This window comes from Dendrobates tinctorius, unplaced genomic scaffold (genome assembly GCF_039654945.1).
Source record: "Dendrobates tinctorius isolate UK_male_01 unplaced genomic scaffold, ASM3965494v1 ptg000128l, whole genome shotgun sequence".
Classification (NCBI taxonomy): domain Eukaryota; kingdom Metazoa; phylum Chordata; class Amphibia; order Anura; family Dendrobatidae; genus Dendrobates; species Dendrobates tinctorius.
Genome location: NW_027361796.1, coordinates 3,000,711 through 3,016,035, shown reverse-complemented (window position 1 = coordinate 3,016,035; position 15,325 = coordinate 3,000,711). Strand labels below are relative to the sequence as shown.

General features: G+C 41.6%; 1 protein-coding gene across 1 annotated transcript in view; it reads left to right on the top strand.

Annotated features, from left to right (window-relative positions):
- The window catches only part of GLIS3 (GLIS family zinc finger 3), a 607,612-nt gene that overhangs the window by 530,298 nt on the left and 61,989 nt on the right, over positions 1–15,325 (top strand). Inside the window, exon 9 of the mRNA XM_073542616.1 lies at positions 2,382–2,548. Coding sequence (XP_073398717.1) covers positions 2,382–2,548 — 167 coding nt within the window. The remainder of the gene's footprint in view (positions 1–2,381; positions 2,549–15,325) is intronic.

The window sequence follows — 15,325 nt, the reverse complement described above, 5'->3', positions numbered from 1 at the left end:
CGCTGGAGCACAGGGAAAAAAGGTGATATTTTTTGTATGTGTGCAGTTTAATAGGGGTGAGGGGGGACCATACATATCAGGATAGGGGGTGAGGGGTAGCATGCATACCAGGATTGGGGGTGAGAGGATCATGCCTACCAGGATAGGGGGGTGAGAGGACCATGCATACCAGCATTGGGGGTGAGAGGACCATGCATACCAGGAAAGGGGGGTGAGAGGACCATGCATACCAGGATTGTGGGTGAGAGGACCATGCATACCAGGAAAGAGGGGTGAGATGACCATGCATGCCAGGATAGGGGGGTGAGGGGACCGTGCATACCAGGAAAGGGGGTGAGAGGACCATGCATGCCAGGATAGAGTGAGAAGACCATGCATACCAGGATAGGGGGGTGAGGGGTAGCATGCATACCAGGAAAGGGGGTGAGAGGTAGCATGCATACCAGGATTGGGGGTGAGAGGACCATGCCTACAAGGATAGGAAGGTGAGAGGACCATGCATACCAGGATTGGGGGTGAGAGGACCATGCATACCAGAATAGAGGAATGAGAGGACCATGCATACCAAGATTGGGGGGGTGAGGGAGCCATGCATACCAGGATTGGGGAGTGAGGGGACCATACATACCAGGATAGGGATGAGGGGGTACCATGCATACCAGGATAGGAATGAGGGGGTACCATGCATACCAGGATTGGGGGGTGAGGGGACCATGCATACCAGGATGAGGAATGGGGTGCCATGCATGCCAGGATGGGGGGGTGAGGGAACCATACATACTATTATAGGGATGAGGGGGCCATGCATACAGTAGCAGGATAGGGATGAAGGGGTACCATGCATACCAGGATAGGGATAAGGGGGTAACATGCATACTAGGATAGAGATGAGGGGGCCATGCATAGCAGGATAGGGATGAAGGGGTGCCATGCTTACCAGGATAGGTGGGAGACAGCACATATCAGGATGGGAGACCATGTACCAATAAAAATGCTCGCCACCCGAATGAAGAGCTGGTTCATAGCTAGTATATATATGTATATATATGTATATATATATATATATATATATATGGTATAGATATATATATCTAAGTACATGCATACATTAAAGCTGATATACCAAAGCCATTAAAGAAGCAGTCCTCCTCCCATCAAACTTTTTATCCTCTTAATATATTGCAGTCATCATATTATACAGCACTATGTTCTTACAATTGCTCATTTTGCCTTTCTACCCAGCTAATTTTTCTCTTTTCTCTGCTTTATGTAGAAACAGGAAGTATCTTTTCCCTAAATAAATCATTCCCCTTTTCAATTCCTGTCCCATCTGCTCCATTATCCCCCTGTCAGTGACTTTTGCAGTGACTCATGACTCATAGGGAAAAGAAACTTCCTTTTTCTACATAGAGCTTAGAAGGATTAGTCAGATTTCAATCATGTGATGTCAGAGATCTAATGGAAAAGACAAGAATTAGCTGGGTAGAAAGGCAAAATGAACAATTTTAAGTACACAGTGCTATTTAATGCAATGATTGTAATATATTAAGAGGTTAAAAACTTTGATGGGAAGAGTGCTTCTTTAATAATTTAAAATCATAAAATCCAACATAAAGCAATACATTATGTTAGTACAAAGAATCAATACCATAGAACATCACAAAGACCCTAGGGGAAGTAGGGGTCCGTGATTTTCTCAGGGGGGGGGAGCATTTTGTGACAAATTGAATGGCAAATTGTAAATTCGAATTCACCGAGACAATTGAATTTCATTACATTCCACAAAATTTACATTAATTTGATTGGCTTATCAATAGTAAAACGTTTAGAGTGCCAACTACGCAGTGCACCTGTCCCATCCACTATGTTTCCATGAACCCAAGCATGTTGATTACAGTAAAAATATTTAGCCTTCAATAGAACACAGTTTTTTTAAATTATTTTTTATATAAATTATTTAACATTCATTGACTGTATGTGCAGATAATACAGCACATTCTCTATTTTTCACTTTATATTTTCTGATGTCTTCAAGGCCTAAAATGTAGACATGGGTAACATTAGAAGTCAATTTACTAATCTCATCATTTATGCAAAAGCATTTACATGTTCTATGTCTAGTTACAACCTTACCATGAACCTAAAGCAACTTTCCGATAAGCATAGGGCCTCCTAGATGGGCCTTTTTGTTCTCACACAGGGGCAGAACCAACCATGATTGTTATACAGCGAGTGTTTTCTACAGAACGTAGGTGAAACTTATGTAATTAACTGATTTTTCCAACTGGGAGTGATCAAGAATTTTACCTGAATTTATTTTTCTAGGAAATGTTTGTTTTTAAGTTGACATTTAAACTGATATCTACTCTGCTTCACTTTAGATTTTCACCTCATCATCTAAGCCCACGGAGACTTAATGCAGCCTCCAGTATGATGCCCAAACGAACTCCACAGCCACCCCAAGTACAGCAGCCAGGCACATCCTACTCCAAGACTTATCCTGCAATAGCTAACACCTCAATACAACCAAATAGTCTTCATGTCCAAGGTGAGAAGCACTAAATTGTACTGTTAAATGATGAATTTACAGATGTACAGAGCAGCTGCTAAAATTAAAGTCTCACACTCTATACTATTTGCTGAGCGCAGCCATTCAGAGACTAAGGCTCCTATTCTTCCCAAGTGCTTATGCCAGAAATATGGCATAAAACACTTTGAAAAGTCTCAACATATATTTTTTTACTTCATTAGTTTTCACGCCAGTATTGGCCATCTATGCAAAAATGGGTGTGAGGACACTGATTTGTCTAATTCATGAAGAGGTGTGGTATACCATACACCACAAATCTTGCTTTGGTTCCTGACTGGAGTGAGATTTGTGAAGAGGAGCACGAAGATGCATGTCATTTTTAAAAAGCACCTGATTCATTAGGAGACGTGCACCTATTGAGTAATCAGGCGCCTCTGACTCAAGCACTCCCCCTCATCAAGACTGGAGTGAACAACACTGGTCTTGATGAATTGGGGCCTAAGTGTATAAATAGCATGATATGTGAATAGCATATATGTCTTACATCAATGGCATAATGAGCTATATGCTTACTGTTGGTGGATGCTACATCCACAATTTTATATGTATAAACAAAATTATATTTGTGGTTCGTTAACCTTAGCAGTTGACACTTTGGCTAACTTAAAGAGGTTCTCCACTACTCAAACAAGCCCTAATCAATCCCTACGTTGCTGCACAGTAAAAAAAAATTACGCCTATGTTCACCTTCGGGGCTTGTGAAGTTCTAGCAATGTTGGCACTGGCTTTTCTGGGACTCGCGTGACATGACATTGTTATGTGAATCAGCACTGCGGGGCATCAGCACTGATTTCACACTCATTTCCTACAGACATAATTGACATCCGGAGGAAGTGAAACAGCAGCTGCAACTCTGACTTTCTCCGGATGTCTGATTTGTCTGAATAAGGGAAGAGTGGTGCCAGCCCTGATTGGACCAGGGATCGTGTGACATAACCTGTCATGCAAGCCCCAAGAGACCAGTGCCAACCCCACTGGAACAGCACTGATACCAAAGGTGAGTATAGGTGTTGTTATTTTTCTTGGAGAAAACATAACATTGAGATTGAGAAGAGGTGGACAACCCCTTTCAAGAAATGACTAATAGCAAAGTTTTTCAGACTGCTTAGGACTTCTCATCAGTCCTGGTTATACAATACTATAATTGTCATGCTGTCACCATATTTGATAAGGGAGGGGGTCCTCAAACTATCACTAGAACTAGGGACCCTAACTACCCCTGTCCCTGGGATACTCTTGAGGGTAGAGAGGCCCAAGTCTCCGATCTTACTATATTCTTGTTAAACCCTGATCTGTCCCTTCCCCACACCATGATACATAGGACAGAAATGTAATGTAAACAAGACACAAAGCCAAAACAGGGATAACAGAAAACCTCTATCATATAAAAGCACTAATCAACAATAGAAAGGAGGATAGGAACAGGGAGGAATAAACTAAATGGGAATGGGGACCAGTAGATAAACACACATGTACTATGGCAGCACGGTGGCTCAGTGGATAGCACTGCAGCCTTGCAGCGCTGGAGTCCTAAGTTTGAATCCCACCAAGGACAACATCTGCAAGGAGTGTGTATGTTCTCCCCATGTTTGCATGGGTTTCCTCCCACATTCCAAAAATATACCGATAGGGAATTTAGATTGTGAGCCCCATCGGGGACAGTGGTGGTAATGTGTGCAAACTGTAAAGCGCTGCGGAATTTGTTAGCACTATATAAATATTATTATTATTATAGCAAACCACAGAACAACTCTACAGCAACTCTATTCCAACCACTTAGCTTTAGCACACTGCACAGGAAGACAAATCTTTCACCGGCAGGGACAAGAAGGTCTGACCAGTTTATACAGTACAGACCAAAAGTTTGGACTCACATTCAAAGAGTTTTCTTTATTTTCATGACTATGAAAATTGTAGATTCACTATGAAGGCATCAAAACTATGAATTAACACATGTGGAATTATATAATTAACAAAAAAGTGTGAAGCAACTGAAAATACTGTATGTCTTATATTCTAGGTTCTTCAAAGTAGCCACCTTTTGCTTTGATTACTGCTTTGCACACTCTTGGCATTCTCTTGATGAGCTTAAAGAGGTAGTGACTGGAAATGGTTTTCACTTCACAGGTGTGCCCTGTCAGGTTTAATAAGTGGGATTTCTTGCCTTATAAATGGGGTTGGGACCATCAGTTGTGTTGTGCAGAAGTCTGGTGGATACACAGCTGATAGTCCTACTGAATAGACTCTTAGAATTTGTATTATGGCAAGAAAAAAGCAGCTAAGTAAAGAAAAACAAGTGGCCATCATTACTTTAAGAAATGAAGGTCAGTCAATCCGAAAAATTGGGAAAACTTTGATAGTTTTTGCCACTGCACTTGGGGACACTTTCAAACACAACAAAGAAACTGGCTCACATGAGGACCGACCCAGGAAAGGAAGACCAAGAGTCACCTCTGCTGCGGAGGATAAGTTCATCCAAGTCACCAGCCTCAGAAATCGCAGGTTAACAGCAGCTCAGATTAGAGACCAGGTCAATGCCACACAGAATTCTAGCAGCAGACACATCTCTACAGCAACTGTTAAGAGGAGACTTCAGCATCTTGCGGCGGCATGCTATTCCACCCGGTTTGCGTTTATTTGGACCATCATTTATTTTTCAACAGGACAATGACCCCAAACACACCTCCAGGCTGTGTAAGGGCTATTTGACCAAGAAGGAGAGTGATGGGGTGCTACCCCAGATGACCTGGCCTCCACAGTCACCAGACCTGAACCCAATCGAGATGGTTTGGGGTGAGCTGGACCGCAGAGTGAAGGCAAAAGGGCCAACAAGTGCTAAGCATCTCTGGGAACTCCTTCAAGACTGTTGGAAGACCATTTCCGGTGACTACCTCTTGAAGCTCATCAAGAGAATGCCAAGAGTGTGCCAAGTAGTAATCAAAGCAAAAGATGGCTACTTTGAAGAACCTAGAATATAAGACATATTTTCAGTTTCACACTTTTTTGTTAATTATATAATTCCACATGTGTTAATTCATAGTTTTGATGCCTTCAGAGTGAATCTACAATTTTCATAGTCATGAAAATAAAGAAAACTCTTTGAATGTGAAGGTGTGTCCAAACTTTTGGTCTGTACTGTATAAACTGGTCATACCTTCTTGTCCCTGCCGGTGAAAGATTTGTCTTCCTGTGCAGTGTGCTAAAGCTAAGTGGTTGGAATAGAGTTGTTATAGAGGTGTTCTGTGGTTTGCTATAATAATAATATTTATATAGCGCTAACAAATTCCAGGGAAGCGTGATACCTCGTGACAGTTACAGAATTTCCAAACTAACCACCAGGGCTGCCACCAGGAATTCCAGGGCCCCATACTAGCAAAATTTTCAGGCACCCTTGAGACTTCGTCCAGGTTCCACCCCAGCTCTGCGTCTACCCCTCAAACCTTTCACAGTCCCACACCAACTCTTGGAAAAACTCCAATTCTGCACCAATGTTCTCACCAGAAAAAGCCAAGTGCTGCTACTGATGGATCAGCTGTTAAGTTGCACAGGAGCTCCATTTTAATGGGGATAAAAGTTTCACATTCTTTCATTTGGTGTGGGTCCCAGCAGTCGGACTCTCAGCAATCATTAGTTTATCCCTTATCCTAAGGCCACATTCACGCGTTCAGTATTTGACATCACTTATTTGTAAGCTAAAACCTGGAGTGGAACAATCAGAGGACAAATATAACAGAAACATATGCACCACTTCTGCATTTTTTTGCCAACTCCTGTCTTTGGCTTACAAATACTAAGCATGTAAACATGGAATTAGGATAGGCGATTACTAGTTTTCACTGGAGAACCTCTGTAAGTGTATAATTGCTACTGTCTAATAATCACAGGACAGGGAGGAGTTAAATGTTCAAGTAATTAATCTCTATTGGAAATAAAGAATCTTCACTTTATTGATATTAGAGAGATCCATAATCCAAAATACCAAGAGCAATAATACCACATTATTGCAAAAATTTAAAAGTCAGATGTCCCCTATTGTACGGCGTTAGTAACAGAAGAATTTTTGGTGGCCTCTGGATCAAGCCTCTATAACACACTAAATGCTGCAAAGTATTTGAAAGTCAGGTCCCCTGCTGTATGACATTAGGAACAGAAGAATTTTTCTGTGGCCTCTGGAATAGGCCTCTATAACACACCAGAAGCTACAAAGTATTTGAATGTGAGATGTTCCCTACTGTATAACATTTTTGTTGTGTGCGTGAGATCTGCAGACAGCTTAATTTCAACCCAACAAAATAACAAAGTATGATACGGCAGGCTGTATAACTTTTTGCAACAGAAAAATTATTTTTTTTTTAATGTGCCTTAGGTCTGCAGACAGTTTCATATCACCACAGCACTAAATGATGAGGTGGCATACAGCAGGCTGTTTCACATGTAGTTAGTGAAAAAATAAGATTTAGAATGCTATACTCGTGCATGGAGCACAATAGAAGCAGTGCACAACACACTTGTAGGACATGTGCCCTGCTTTCTTTGTCTGTGGACCTCAGCAATGGCAAAAAAATAAATGCTGGAAGGTAAATTTAGCAGCTACACTGGACAGTAGCTGGCTACACTATCTGACTGATATACAACCGCCTAACTAACTAGCTAAAGTCTTGCTGCTAACAGTGCCATTGTCAGGAGCAGCCTCTCTGCACTGTTAAAATGTCAAAATGACGCTAAAACAAGATGTTCACTATTTATATGGAGAGGGACATGTGATTTCAGCAGCCAATGACACAAGCCTTGTGTCAGGACATTGTGGATGTTGCCCTGATTGGCTAGCCGCAATGTGCTCAAGTTAGGAAAAAAAAAGTTTACAAGAATGCCACACCTCTGAGCTCTGTAAACCCCCTCCTCCCCTCATCAAACACATGCAAAACGTTCATGACACACCACCATTACCATTGCTAAAGTGCTGAAAATATTTTTGTGGCAACGCAAATATTTTCCCGCACTTTTTACCAAATGTTACTGATTTTTCCTGATTTTATAAAAGTTTTGGGGTTCTTGAATTCTTTTTGTTTGCAGTGTTTACCGTTAGCACATAAGTGGCATAAGGTGACAATTGCTATGTGACACTGAAATCGCTACCACATACTACAACATTGGATGTAATGATTTCTTATTGTGTGACGTTGTGACCTGAAACAAACATTTTCTGTCACTGGTTGCAAGTTGCACGTGACACACTTGCTTTAGTCTTCAGTGCAGGACGCACATGCCACTTATCTACAACTAGACTGTTTTACTGAAATTTTAGAGAATTGATGCTGTGTGTCACATGTTGCTGTGTAGCCCTAGTTGAAGCAGTTTTTGCCTGATGGAGATCTGATCTAAGGTGTGATAAGCACATTCTTAAATATCTTATTTTGATTTGGGATGTGATGCGCTGATTCTACCATTGTAGTCTATTAACTGCTTATAACTGATCTGAATTGCTCAATAATGATGCAGTTGGGCTAAAATTGTTGAATTACATTCTTTTCTGCTGCTTCATTAATTCTGAGGCTGGGGTATCCCATAGATCTTTGTCAAACAATGTGCCTGAGATTTGATCCATTATGTAACAAGTCTATGATTTATTGAAGGCAAGCACCCGCTCTTCCAGGACATCTGTCATAGGCTCCACATTATACAACAATAGTGAGAAACTTAACACCAGAAGATAATTTATGGGCCGACCGCTCGGCATGGGATTTTGTGCAGATGAGAACTCAGTAGTTGCCGGCTGCAACGTGATTCACTATTGTTACAACTGTAAGGGTTGACAGAAAAGCAGGAAAGTCAAAATGTCATTTAGTTTCCAGCAAGAACAAATAGTGCAATATCCAGGACAGATAAATGGCTGACCTTGTATGTGTTGTTTTTTTTTGTAGTAATCTACTATATGTGTTTTTAGTACGATTTAAAGCTTGACGAATCTAGATATATTAATATGAATCCAGATACAATCAAAATAAAACACCTAACCCCTTTACTAGCTTGGGGTTTTTCCATTTTTGTGTTTCCATTTTTTGCTCTCCTTCTTCCCAGAGCCATAACTTTTTTATTTTTTAGTCAATATGGCCATGTGAGAGCTTGTTTTTTGCTTGTACTTTTGAACGAAACCATTGGTTTTATCATATCATGTACTGGAAAACAGGAAAAAAATTCAAAGTGCAGTGAATTGCAAAAAAAGGTGCAATTCCAAAATTGTTTTTTTTTTCCCATGTTCACTAAATGCTAAAACTGACCATCCATTGGGATTCTCCAGGTTATTACGAGTTCACAGATACCAAACATGTATAGGTTCTGTTTTATCTATGTGATAAAAAAAAATCCAAAGTTTGAAAAAAAAAAGAGACCAGTAGTGTTTCCTTTTTTAGTGATCTGGGGCTTTGTGAGGGCTTATTTTAGCTTCAGCCCTGCTATGTGTAGCTACAATTCTCATCTGCTGTGAGTGCCGGCCATATGGCGGTGCTCATGGCATTCCGGCAATGATAACTACAGGGGTCGCTGTTGTGAGTTCATTTTCTGGTCTACCAGTTGTGAGTTCTTCCAGGCTCCCTCTGGTGGTAACAGGAGGTAGTGAGGCTGATTTAATCAGTAGAGATCTGCCACCTGATAATGAGGATGATAATTGGACCTCAGGAATCTCAGATTGGATTTAAGACAGCCGACGCCCTACTCTAGTGCTGGTGATTCCTTCTGCTTGTCAGGTCTTGGTTCTCAGCTCTGTTCCAGTCAGCTCAAGCTAAGTTTTTCTGCTAATGTTCACACTTGATTTGGTTGTTCTATTCAGTTTTTTGTGTGGTCAGCCAGCCCTGGCTGGGGCTGTGCTGAATTTCCACTCTTATTTATCTGTATTTGCCAATTTGCTTTTTGTCCCTTATTAGATTGGCCTCTTTTTGCTCTGTCTCAGAATATTTCAGAGTGCTGATATAGTGGGAGAAGTCTAGTGACTTCAGGGTTAATTTTGTTATCAGAAGTGTTGGACATTATTTTGTAGGGTTTTGGGCAGATTGCAGACAGGGTCTTTCCTTTCCTCTCCTTTCTAGTTAGTTTGGGCCCCATCGTTTGCTCAGCCTATTTTCCTGCCTGTGTTTGTGTTTTCATCTTGTTTCAAGATCAATACATGTGTGGGGGCTGTCTATTCCTTTGGGGTCTGCTCTGGGGCAGTTAGTTTTCCCCTTTTCTTGCTTTAGGCTTATTTAGTCCTCCGGCCGTGATGAGGTGTCTAGGTTCATCGTAGGTACGCTCCACAGCTGCTGCTAGTTGTGTGGTTAGGATCAGGGATCTGCAATCTGCATAGTTACCAACCTCTCTGGTTTTTCTGGGGCTTAGCTTGTTTTTGTTTTTTTCCTCCTCGGTGACTCATTCATAACAGGTCTCCTGCAGACCCTGGGTTGTCATGCCAACCCATTGGCGACCCTTGATCATGTGACACAGGCACCGATGGGCGGTGTTTGTGATGGTCTTCCGGGCCCAGGCATGTTACAAGTCACTGTCAGAGATTGACAGCGGCATTTAACATGTTGATAGTCGAGGGTTGATTGCGATTCCACTTGTGGCTGTTAGGGGCACATGTCAGCTGCTGAAATCATGTGAGCTCAGTGCCAGAGCCTGCATGGAGTGCGGGGATAAGTAAAAGGTTGTGAAGGGGTTAAATAACTAAAGCGTCAAAATGCATTCATTGCACCACTCCACCTTTTTGGTTTTGCTTTTTTTTTATTTCAGTGCTTAAGTAGTATTGATAATGCATGTCACCTTCTCCTAGCATCATACTTGCTAGCCGCCATTTTCTGCTCTAGATGACGCCATTCTCGTTGCAGGTAACAGTCAAAAGTTCTCAATGTAAGTCTGTGAGAGCCTTGTTTGGGCCTCATTCTGACTCTCATAGACTTAAATGACGTCCGACACACCCAGCACCATCCTTGTCGGGCTACTGCTATAGGTCCCAAGGCCTTACCTCCCAACACCCTCACACATGTTGTATAGCTATATAGGGTATAAATCGATATGCATTTCATGATTTATTAAATAATACTTGTAAATACAGGTGTTAAAAAGTGTTGTATTACCGTTTTTGTTAACTTCCTAAAAGCTTTAAAAAAAAAACATCTAAAAACATTGTACAAGATTAAACACAAGTATGAGATTTTCCCTCACTACACAGTAGTGACATTGGGATTTGACGGGCTTGTCCTACATTATACTGTGTACTGGATGATCACCAAGTCTTACTGTTTGAGATGTCTTTATGTGAAGATGAATTATGCCTCACTTTGTTAGACTGCAGTGTGTTCCCAATGGATGTAGAAGTAATGTGTGCGCCTGTTTGCCGAAGTCTACCTCTTTAGACTGGTAGGACTACTTTCCTGACAAGTCAGTGTTAAGGTCATAGCCCCACTTAGTATGATTTGTTGGACCTGCTGCTGGCTAAAGTCATTCATTATTTATAACCTCATGCACATTTTTTTTCTTTTCTTTTACTATTTCCCTGCCTGTGACATGGACCATTTTCTGACAGGTTAAACTGAACATTAGTTAGGATGAGGACACATTAACAAGTCCTACATTCTAGTTGGGTGTATAGCTTGCAGCTGAATGTTCCTTTGGCTACATGGTATTTATTTAGTTATTTATTTTACTCATTTATATAGCACTATTAATTCCACAGTGCTTTACAGACATTGGAACGCTCCCTGATGAGGCTCACAATCTAAATTTGAATAGTAATGAGTATCTAGGAATTTTTTTTTGTTTTCTGCAGTGAATACATTTATAAATGTTATACAGTGGTTGAAATAAGTATTGAACATGTCACCAATATTCTAAGTAAATATATTTCTAAAGGTGTTATTGAAATTAAATTATCACCAGTTTTCTGTAACAATGCATCCTATCCACACAAGCAAAAAAATCAAACCATAGATGTCCATAAATTAAGTTACCGTATATACTCATGTATAAGCCGAGATTTTCAACACATTTTTTGTGCTGAAAATGCCCCCTCGGCTTATACACGAGTCATTGTGCAGAAACCAGCAGGGGAGGGGGAGCGGCGGCAGGAGCCGGTGGCTGGGACATCATACTCACCCTCATGTGCCATCACCGAACATCCCTGCATCCTCCATTGTCCCAAGGCTGGCAGCTTCTTCTTGTGTTGAACAGTCACAAGGTACCACTCATTAAGGTAATTAATATGGACGTAACGCCACTCCCATAGGCGTGGCATCCATATTCATTATCTTAATGAGTGGTACCTTGTGACCGCTCAACACAGGAAGAAGCAGTCGGCCCCGGGACAACGGAGGATGCAGGAATGTTCAGTGATGGCACAGCAGGGTGATTATGACGGAGGAGAATGGGGGAGCACGGAGGAGGATGGGGGAGCACGGAGGAGGATGGGGAAGCACAGAGGAGGACAGGGGAAGCACGGGGGAGGACGGGGGAGCATGGAGCAGGATGGGGGAGCATGGAGGAGCACAGTGGAGCACAGAGCAGGACAGGGGTGAGCAGAGAGGAGGACAGGGGTGAGCACAGAGGAGGACGAGGGAGCACTGAGGAGGATGAGTGGAGCACTGAAGAGCACGGAGGAGGACAGGGGAGCATGGAGCAGGACGGGGAGCACTGAGGAGGATGGGGGAGCACAGGGCGGACAGGGAGCTGAGCCATGCATAGAAGGATGGGATGAGGGAGCCGAGTCATGCATACTGGGAGGGGGAGAGCCACACAGAGCAGGACAGGGTGAGGGGACAATGCATACATGGCTTATACTCGAGTCAATAAGCTTACCCAGTTTTCCATGGGAAAATTAGGGGCCTCGGCTTATACTCGGCTCGGCTTATACTCGAGTATATACTGTATTTATAATAATGAGAAATTACATAGGGAAAATATATTGAACACATGAAGAAAATCATGACACCAGCTGAAATCTAACAATAATTAGAAAGCAATCCAGGCACTGGGTGAAAAATAATATCAGCTGGTTCAACTGATGACCTATAAAAAGGTGTCTCATTACTAAGATTTCACACCTAAAACATCTCATGATGAGTAAAACCAATGAGTCATCTCAAGACCTTCACAACCTTATTGTTGCAAAACATACTGATGGCATTGGTTACAGAAGAATTTCTAAACTACTGAAGGTTCCAGTGAGCACTGTTGGGGCCATAATCCAAAATTGGAAAGAGCATCATTTCACCATAAATGGCCATGACCAGTTGCTCCTAGAAAGATTTCAGACAGCGCAGTGAAAATAATTATCAGAAGAGTTGTCCAAGAGCCAATGACCACCTGTGAAGAGCTACAGAGAGATCTGCAATCAGCACGTACAATTATTTCAAAGAAAACTACAAGTAATGCACTCAAAATCCATGGCCTCTATGCATGCTCACCACGAAAGACTCTGTTGCTGAACAAAAAGCATGTTCAAGTGCGTTTACAGTTGGCTGGGAGAGTATAGTCTGGTCAGATGAGACAAAAATTGAACTCTTTGAATCCCGTAATACACACTAGATTTGAAGGCCAAATGGCACTGCATATCTTGATAAAAAAAATCTGCTGCAATCTACCATGATGATGAAGATGAAATGAGGATGGACATTTCAGCTAGACAACGAATCCAAAAAAACACAGTACAGCAATCAACAAGCATGAAATTGAATTGTGGCTGAGATTGAATCAAAATTACTCTCCCAAAGTAAACCCCCAAAATAACAGTTTTAGCAGGACAACTCCGAAGAACAGAGAAAACCAAAATATGGAGTAGAAAAATCCCACACCACATGATATTAAGAACAAATAACCAATTATTATATCAAAATTACATATAACTCAATAAATATTGATATAACCATACAGGTGGGAAACAATGTAGGAGACATGAAGGTAAGGTGGTACAAAAAAGGGGTAAGAGCAAAGTAACATCCTAGGAAAGCTGAATTTAGGTAATAATTATTGGTCCATAGTGCTCAAGTAACTGAGGAGAGCTAACAACATACATAGGTGCCAAAAAAGCAGTACCCCATATAGCTCCCACTCTTGCAGTCATTCATTCAAGCTTACCCATATATACAAGGATGACTCCCCCTGCTTGCCCAGCAGCCCCTTGACGCGCGTTTCGCTGTCCAGCTTTCTCAAAAGCGGCTGAGCTTAAAAGGGGTTTCCTACAGTCATAAACCTCAAAGCGTTATACACGTGTTTTCAAGGCAATTAGAGTACTTGCAATTCTTAGTGAATTAATTCACTGCAAATTTAATTTTTAGGAAATAATTCCTAAAGTTTGCGAATGCAAATTTGAAAAGATTCAAACATCTCTAAAATTTCTCCTTTTGGTAAAAACATTTCAGAACATACTATCATTTGCGAACTTGCTGCTTGGATCAAAATGAGAAGGGGAGCAACATTTGAGTATTTGAGCAGCTTATAATGCTGATTTTTAATTTAAAGGAATTGGATTATACAAACCTAATAGGCATGTTGTCCTATTGCAGACATTTTATACATCTTTACAGGAGAGTGCTTGATCAACTTTTGGAACTCCCATACAGGGAGAAGTGAATGGAGAGCTGCCTACTGTATGCACGGTCACCTTTCCAATGATGGCGGACCACAGTGGGTTCTCTTGATAGATGCAAATTCAGAGGTTCCAACCACACCTACTAAACATTTAATATCAGCTGTTTATAGTGTATTATTTTAAGGTTCCGTCATGTAAGTACTTTTCTATAAAGATGCTTTTTGTTCACTACTGTTAATCATACAGAGCTTAGCATATCTAGGTGTTCTTGTTAGAACGCCAATGTAAATAAGATATCTTACTAATTGATTGTACATATGAACATTGTTAAATTTAATATCACTGCACATACAGGTTATAACTAAAGGAGGTTTTACACATAGCGATATCACTAGCAATATCGCTAAAGCGTCACCGATTTTGTGACGCAGCAGCGACATTGCTAGCGATATTGCTATGTGTGATACTTACCTCCGACCGGCTCCCCCGCTGTCTGTCGCTGATCGCGCGAGATCGGCCGGGTCCATTTCTCGTCGGGCGCTTCCTGCTGGGCTTCCTGCTGGCGCCGACGAGCGACGCGTGGATGCGGGCAGGAGGACGTTAGCATCGCTGCATGTGAAAGGTAAGTAACGACCGCTGCTGCGTCGCTACACCGCTAGTGAGATCTGCCTGTTTGGCAGCTCACTAGCGACCATTTAGCGATGCACCAGCGATCCTGACCGGGTCGTATCGTGGTTGGATCGCTGGTGCATCGCTAAATGTAAAGGGGCCTTAAGGCTGTAGTTTCTAAAAGCTGATGCTATATATAAATTTATATACAACAGTTGAGAGTATTGAACATGCCACCAATTTTCTAATATTTTTAAAGGTGTGACATGGAATTCTCCTCAGATGTCGGTAACAACCCATCCAATCCACACAGGCAAAGAACTAATACCATAGATGTCCATAACTTGTTATGCATAAGAGTGAAAAACCGCACAGAAGTATTGAACATGCCTCCTAAAATGTATTTAATACTTTGTATAAAAGCTTTTGTTGTTGATGACAGCTTCAAGATGCCTTATGTATTTAGAAACTAGTTGCATGTATTTCTCGCATGCGATTTTGGCCCATTCTTCCACACAAACACTCTTCAAATCCTGAAGGATCCCTGTGCTCCTTCTACAACCTCTGAGCTT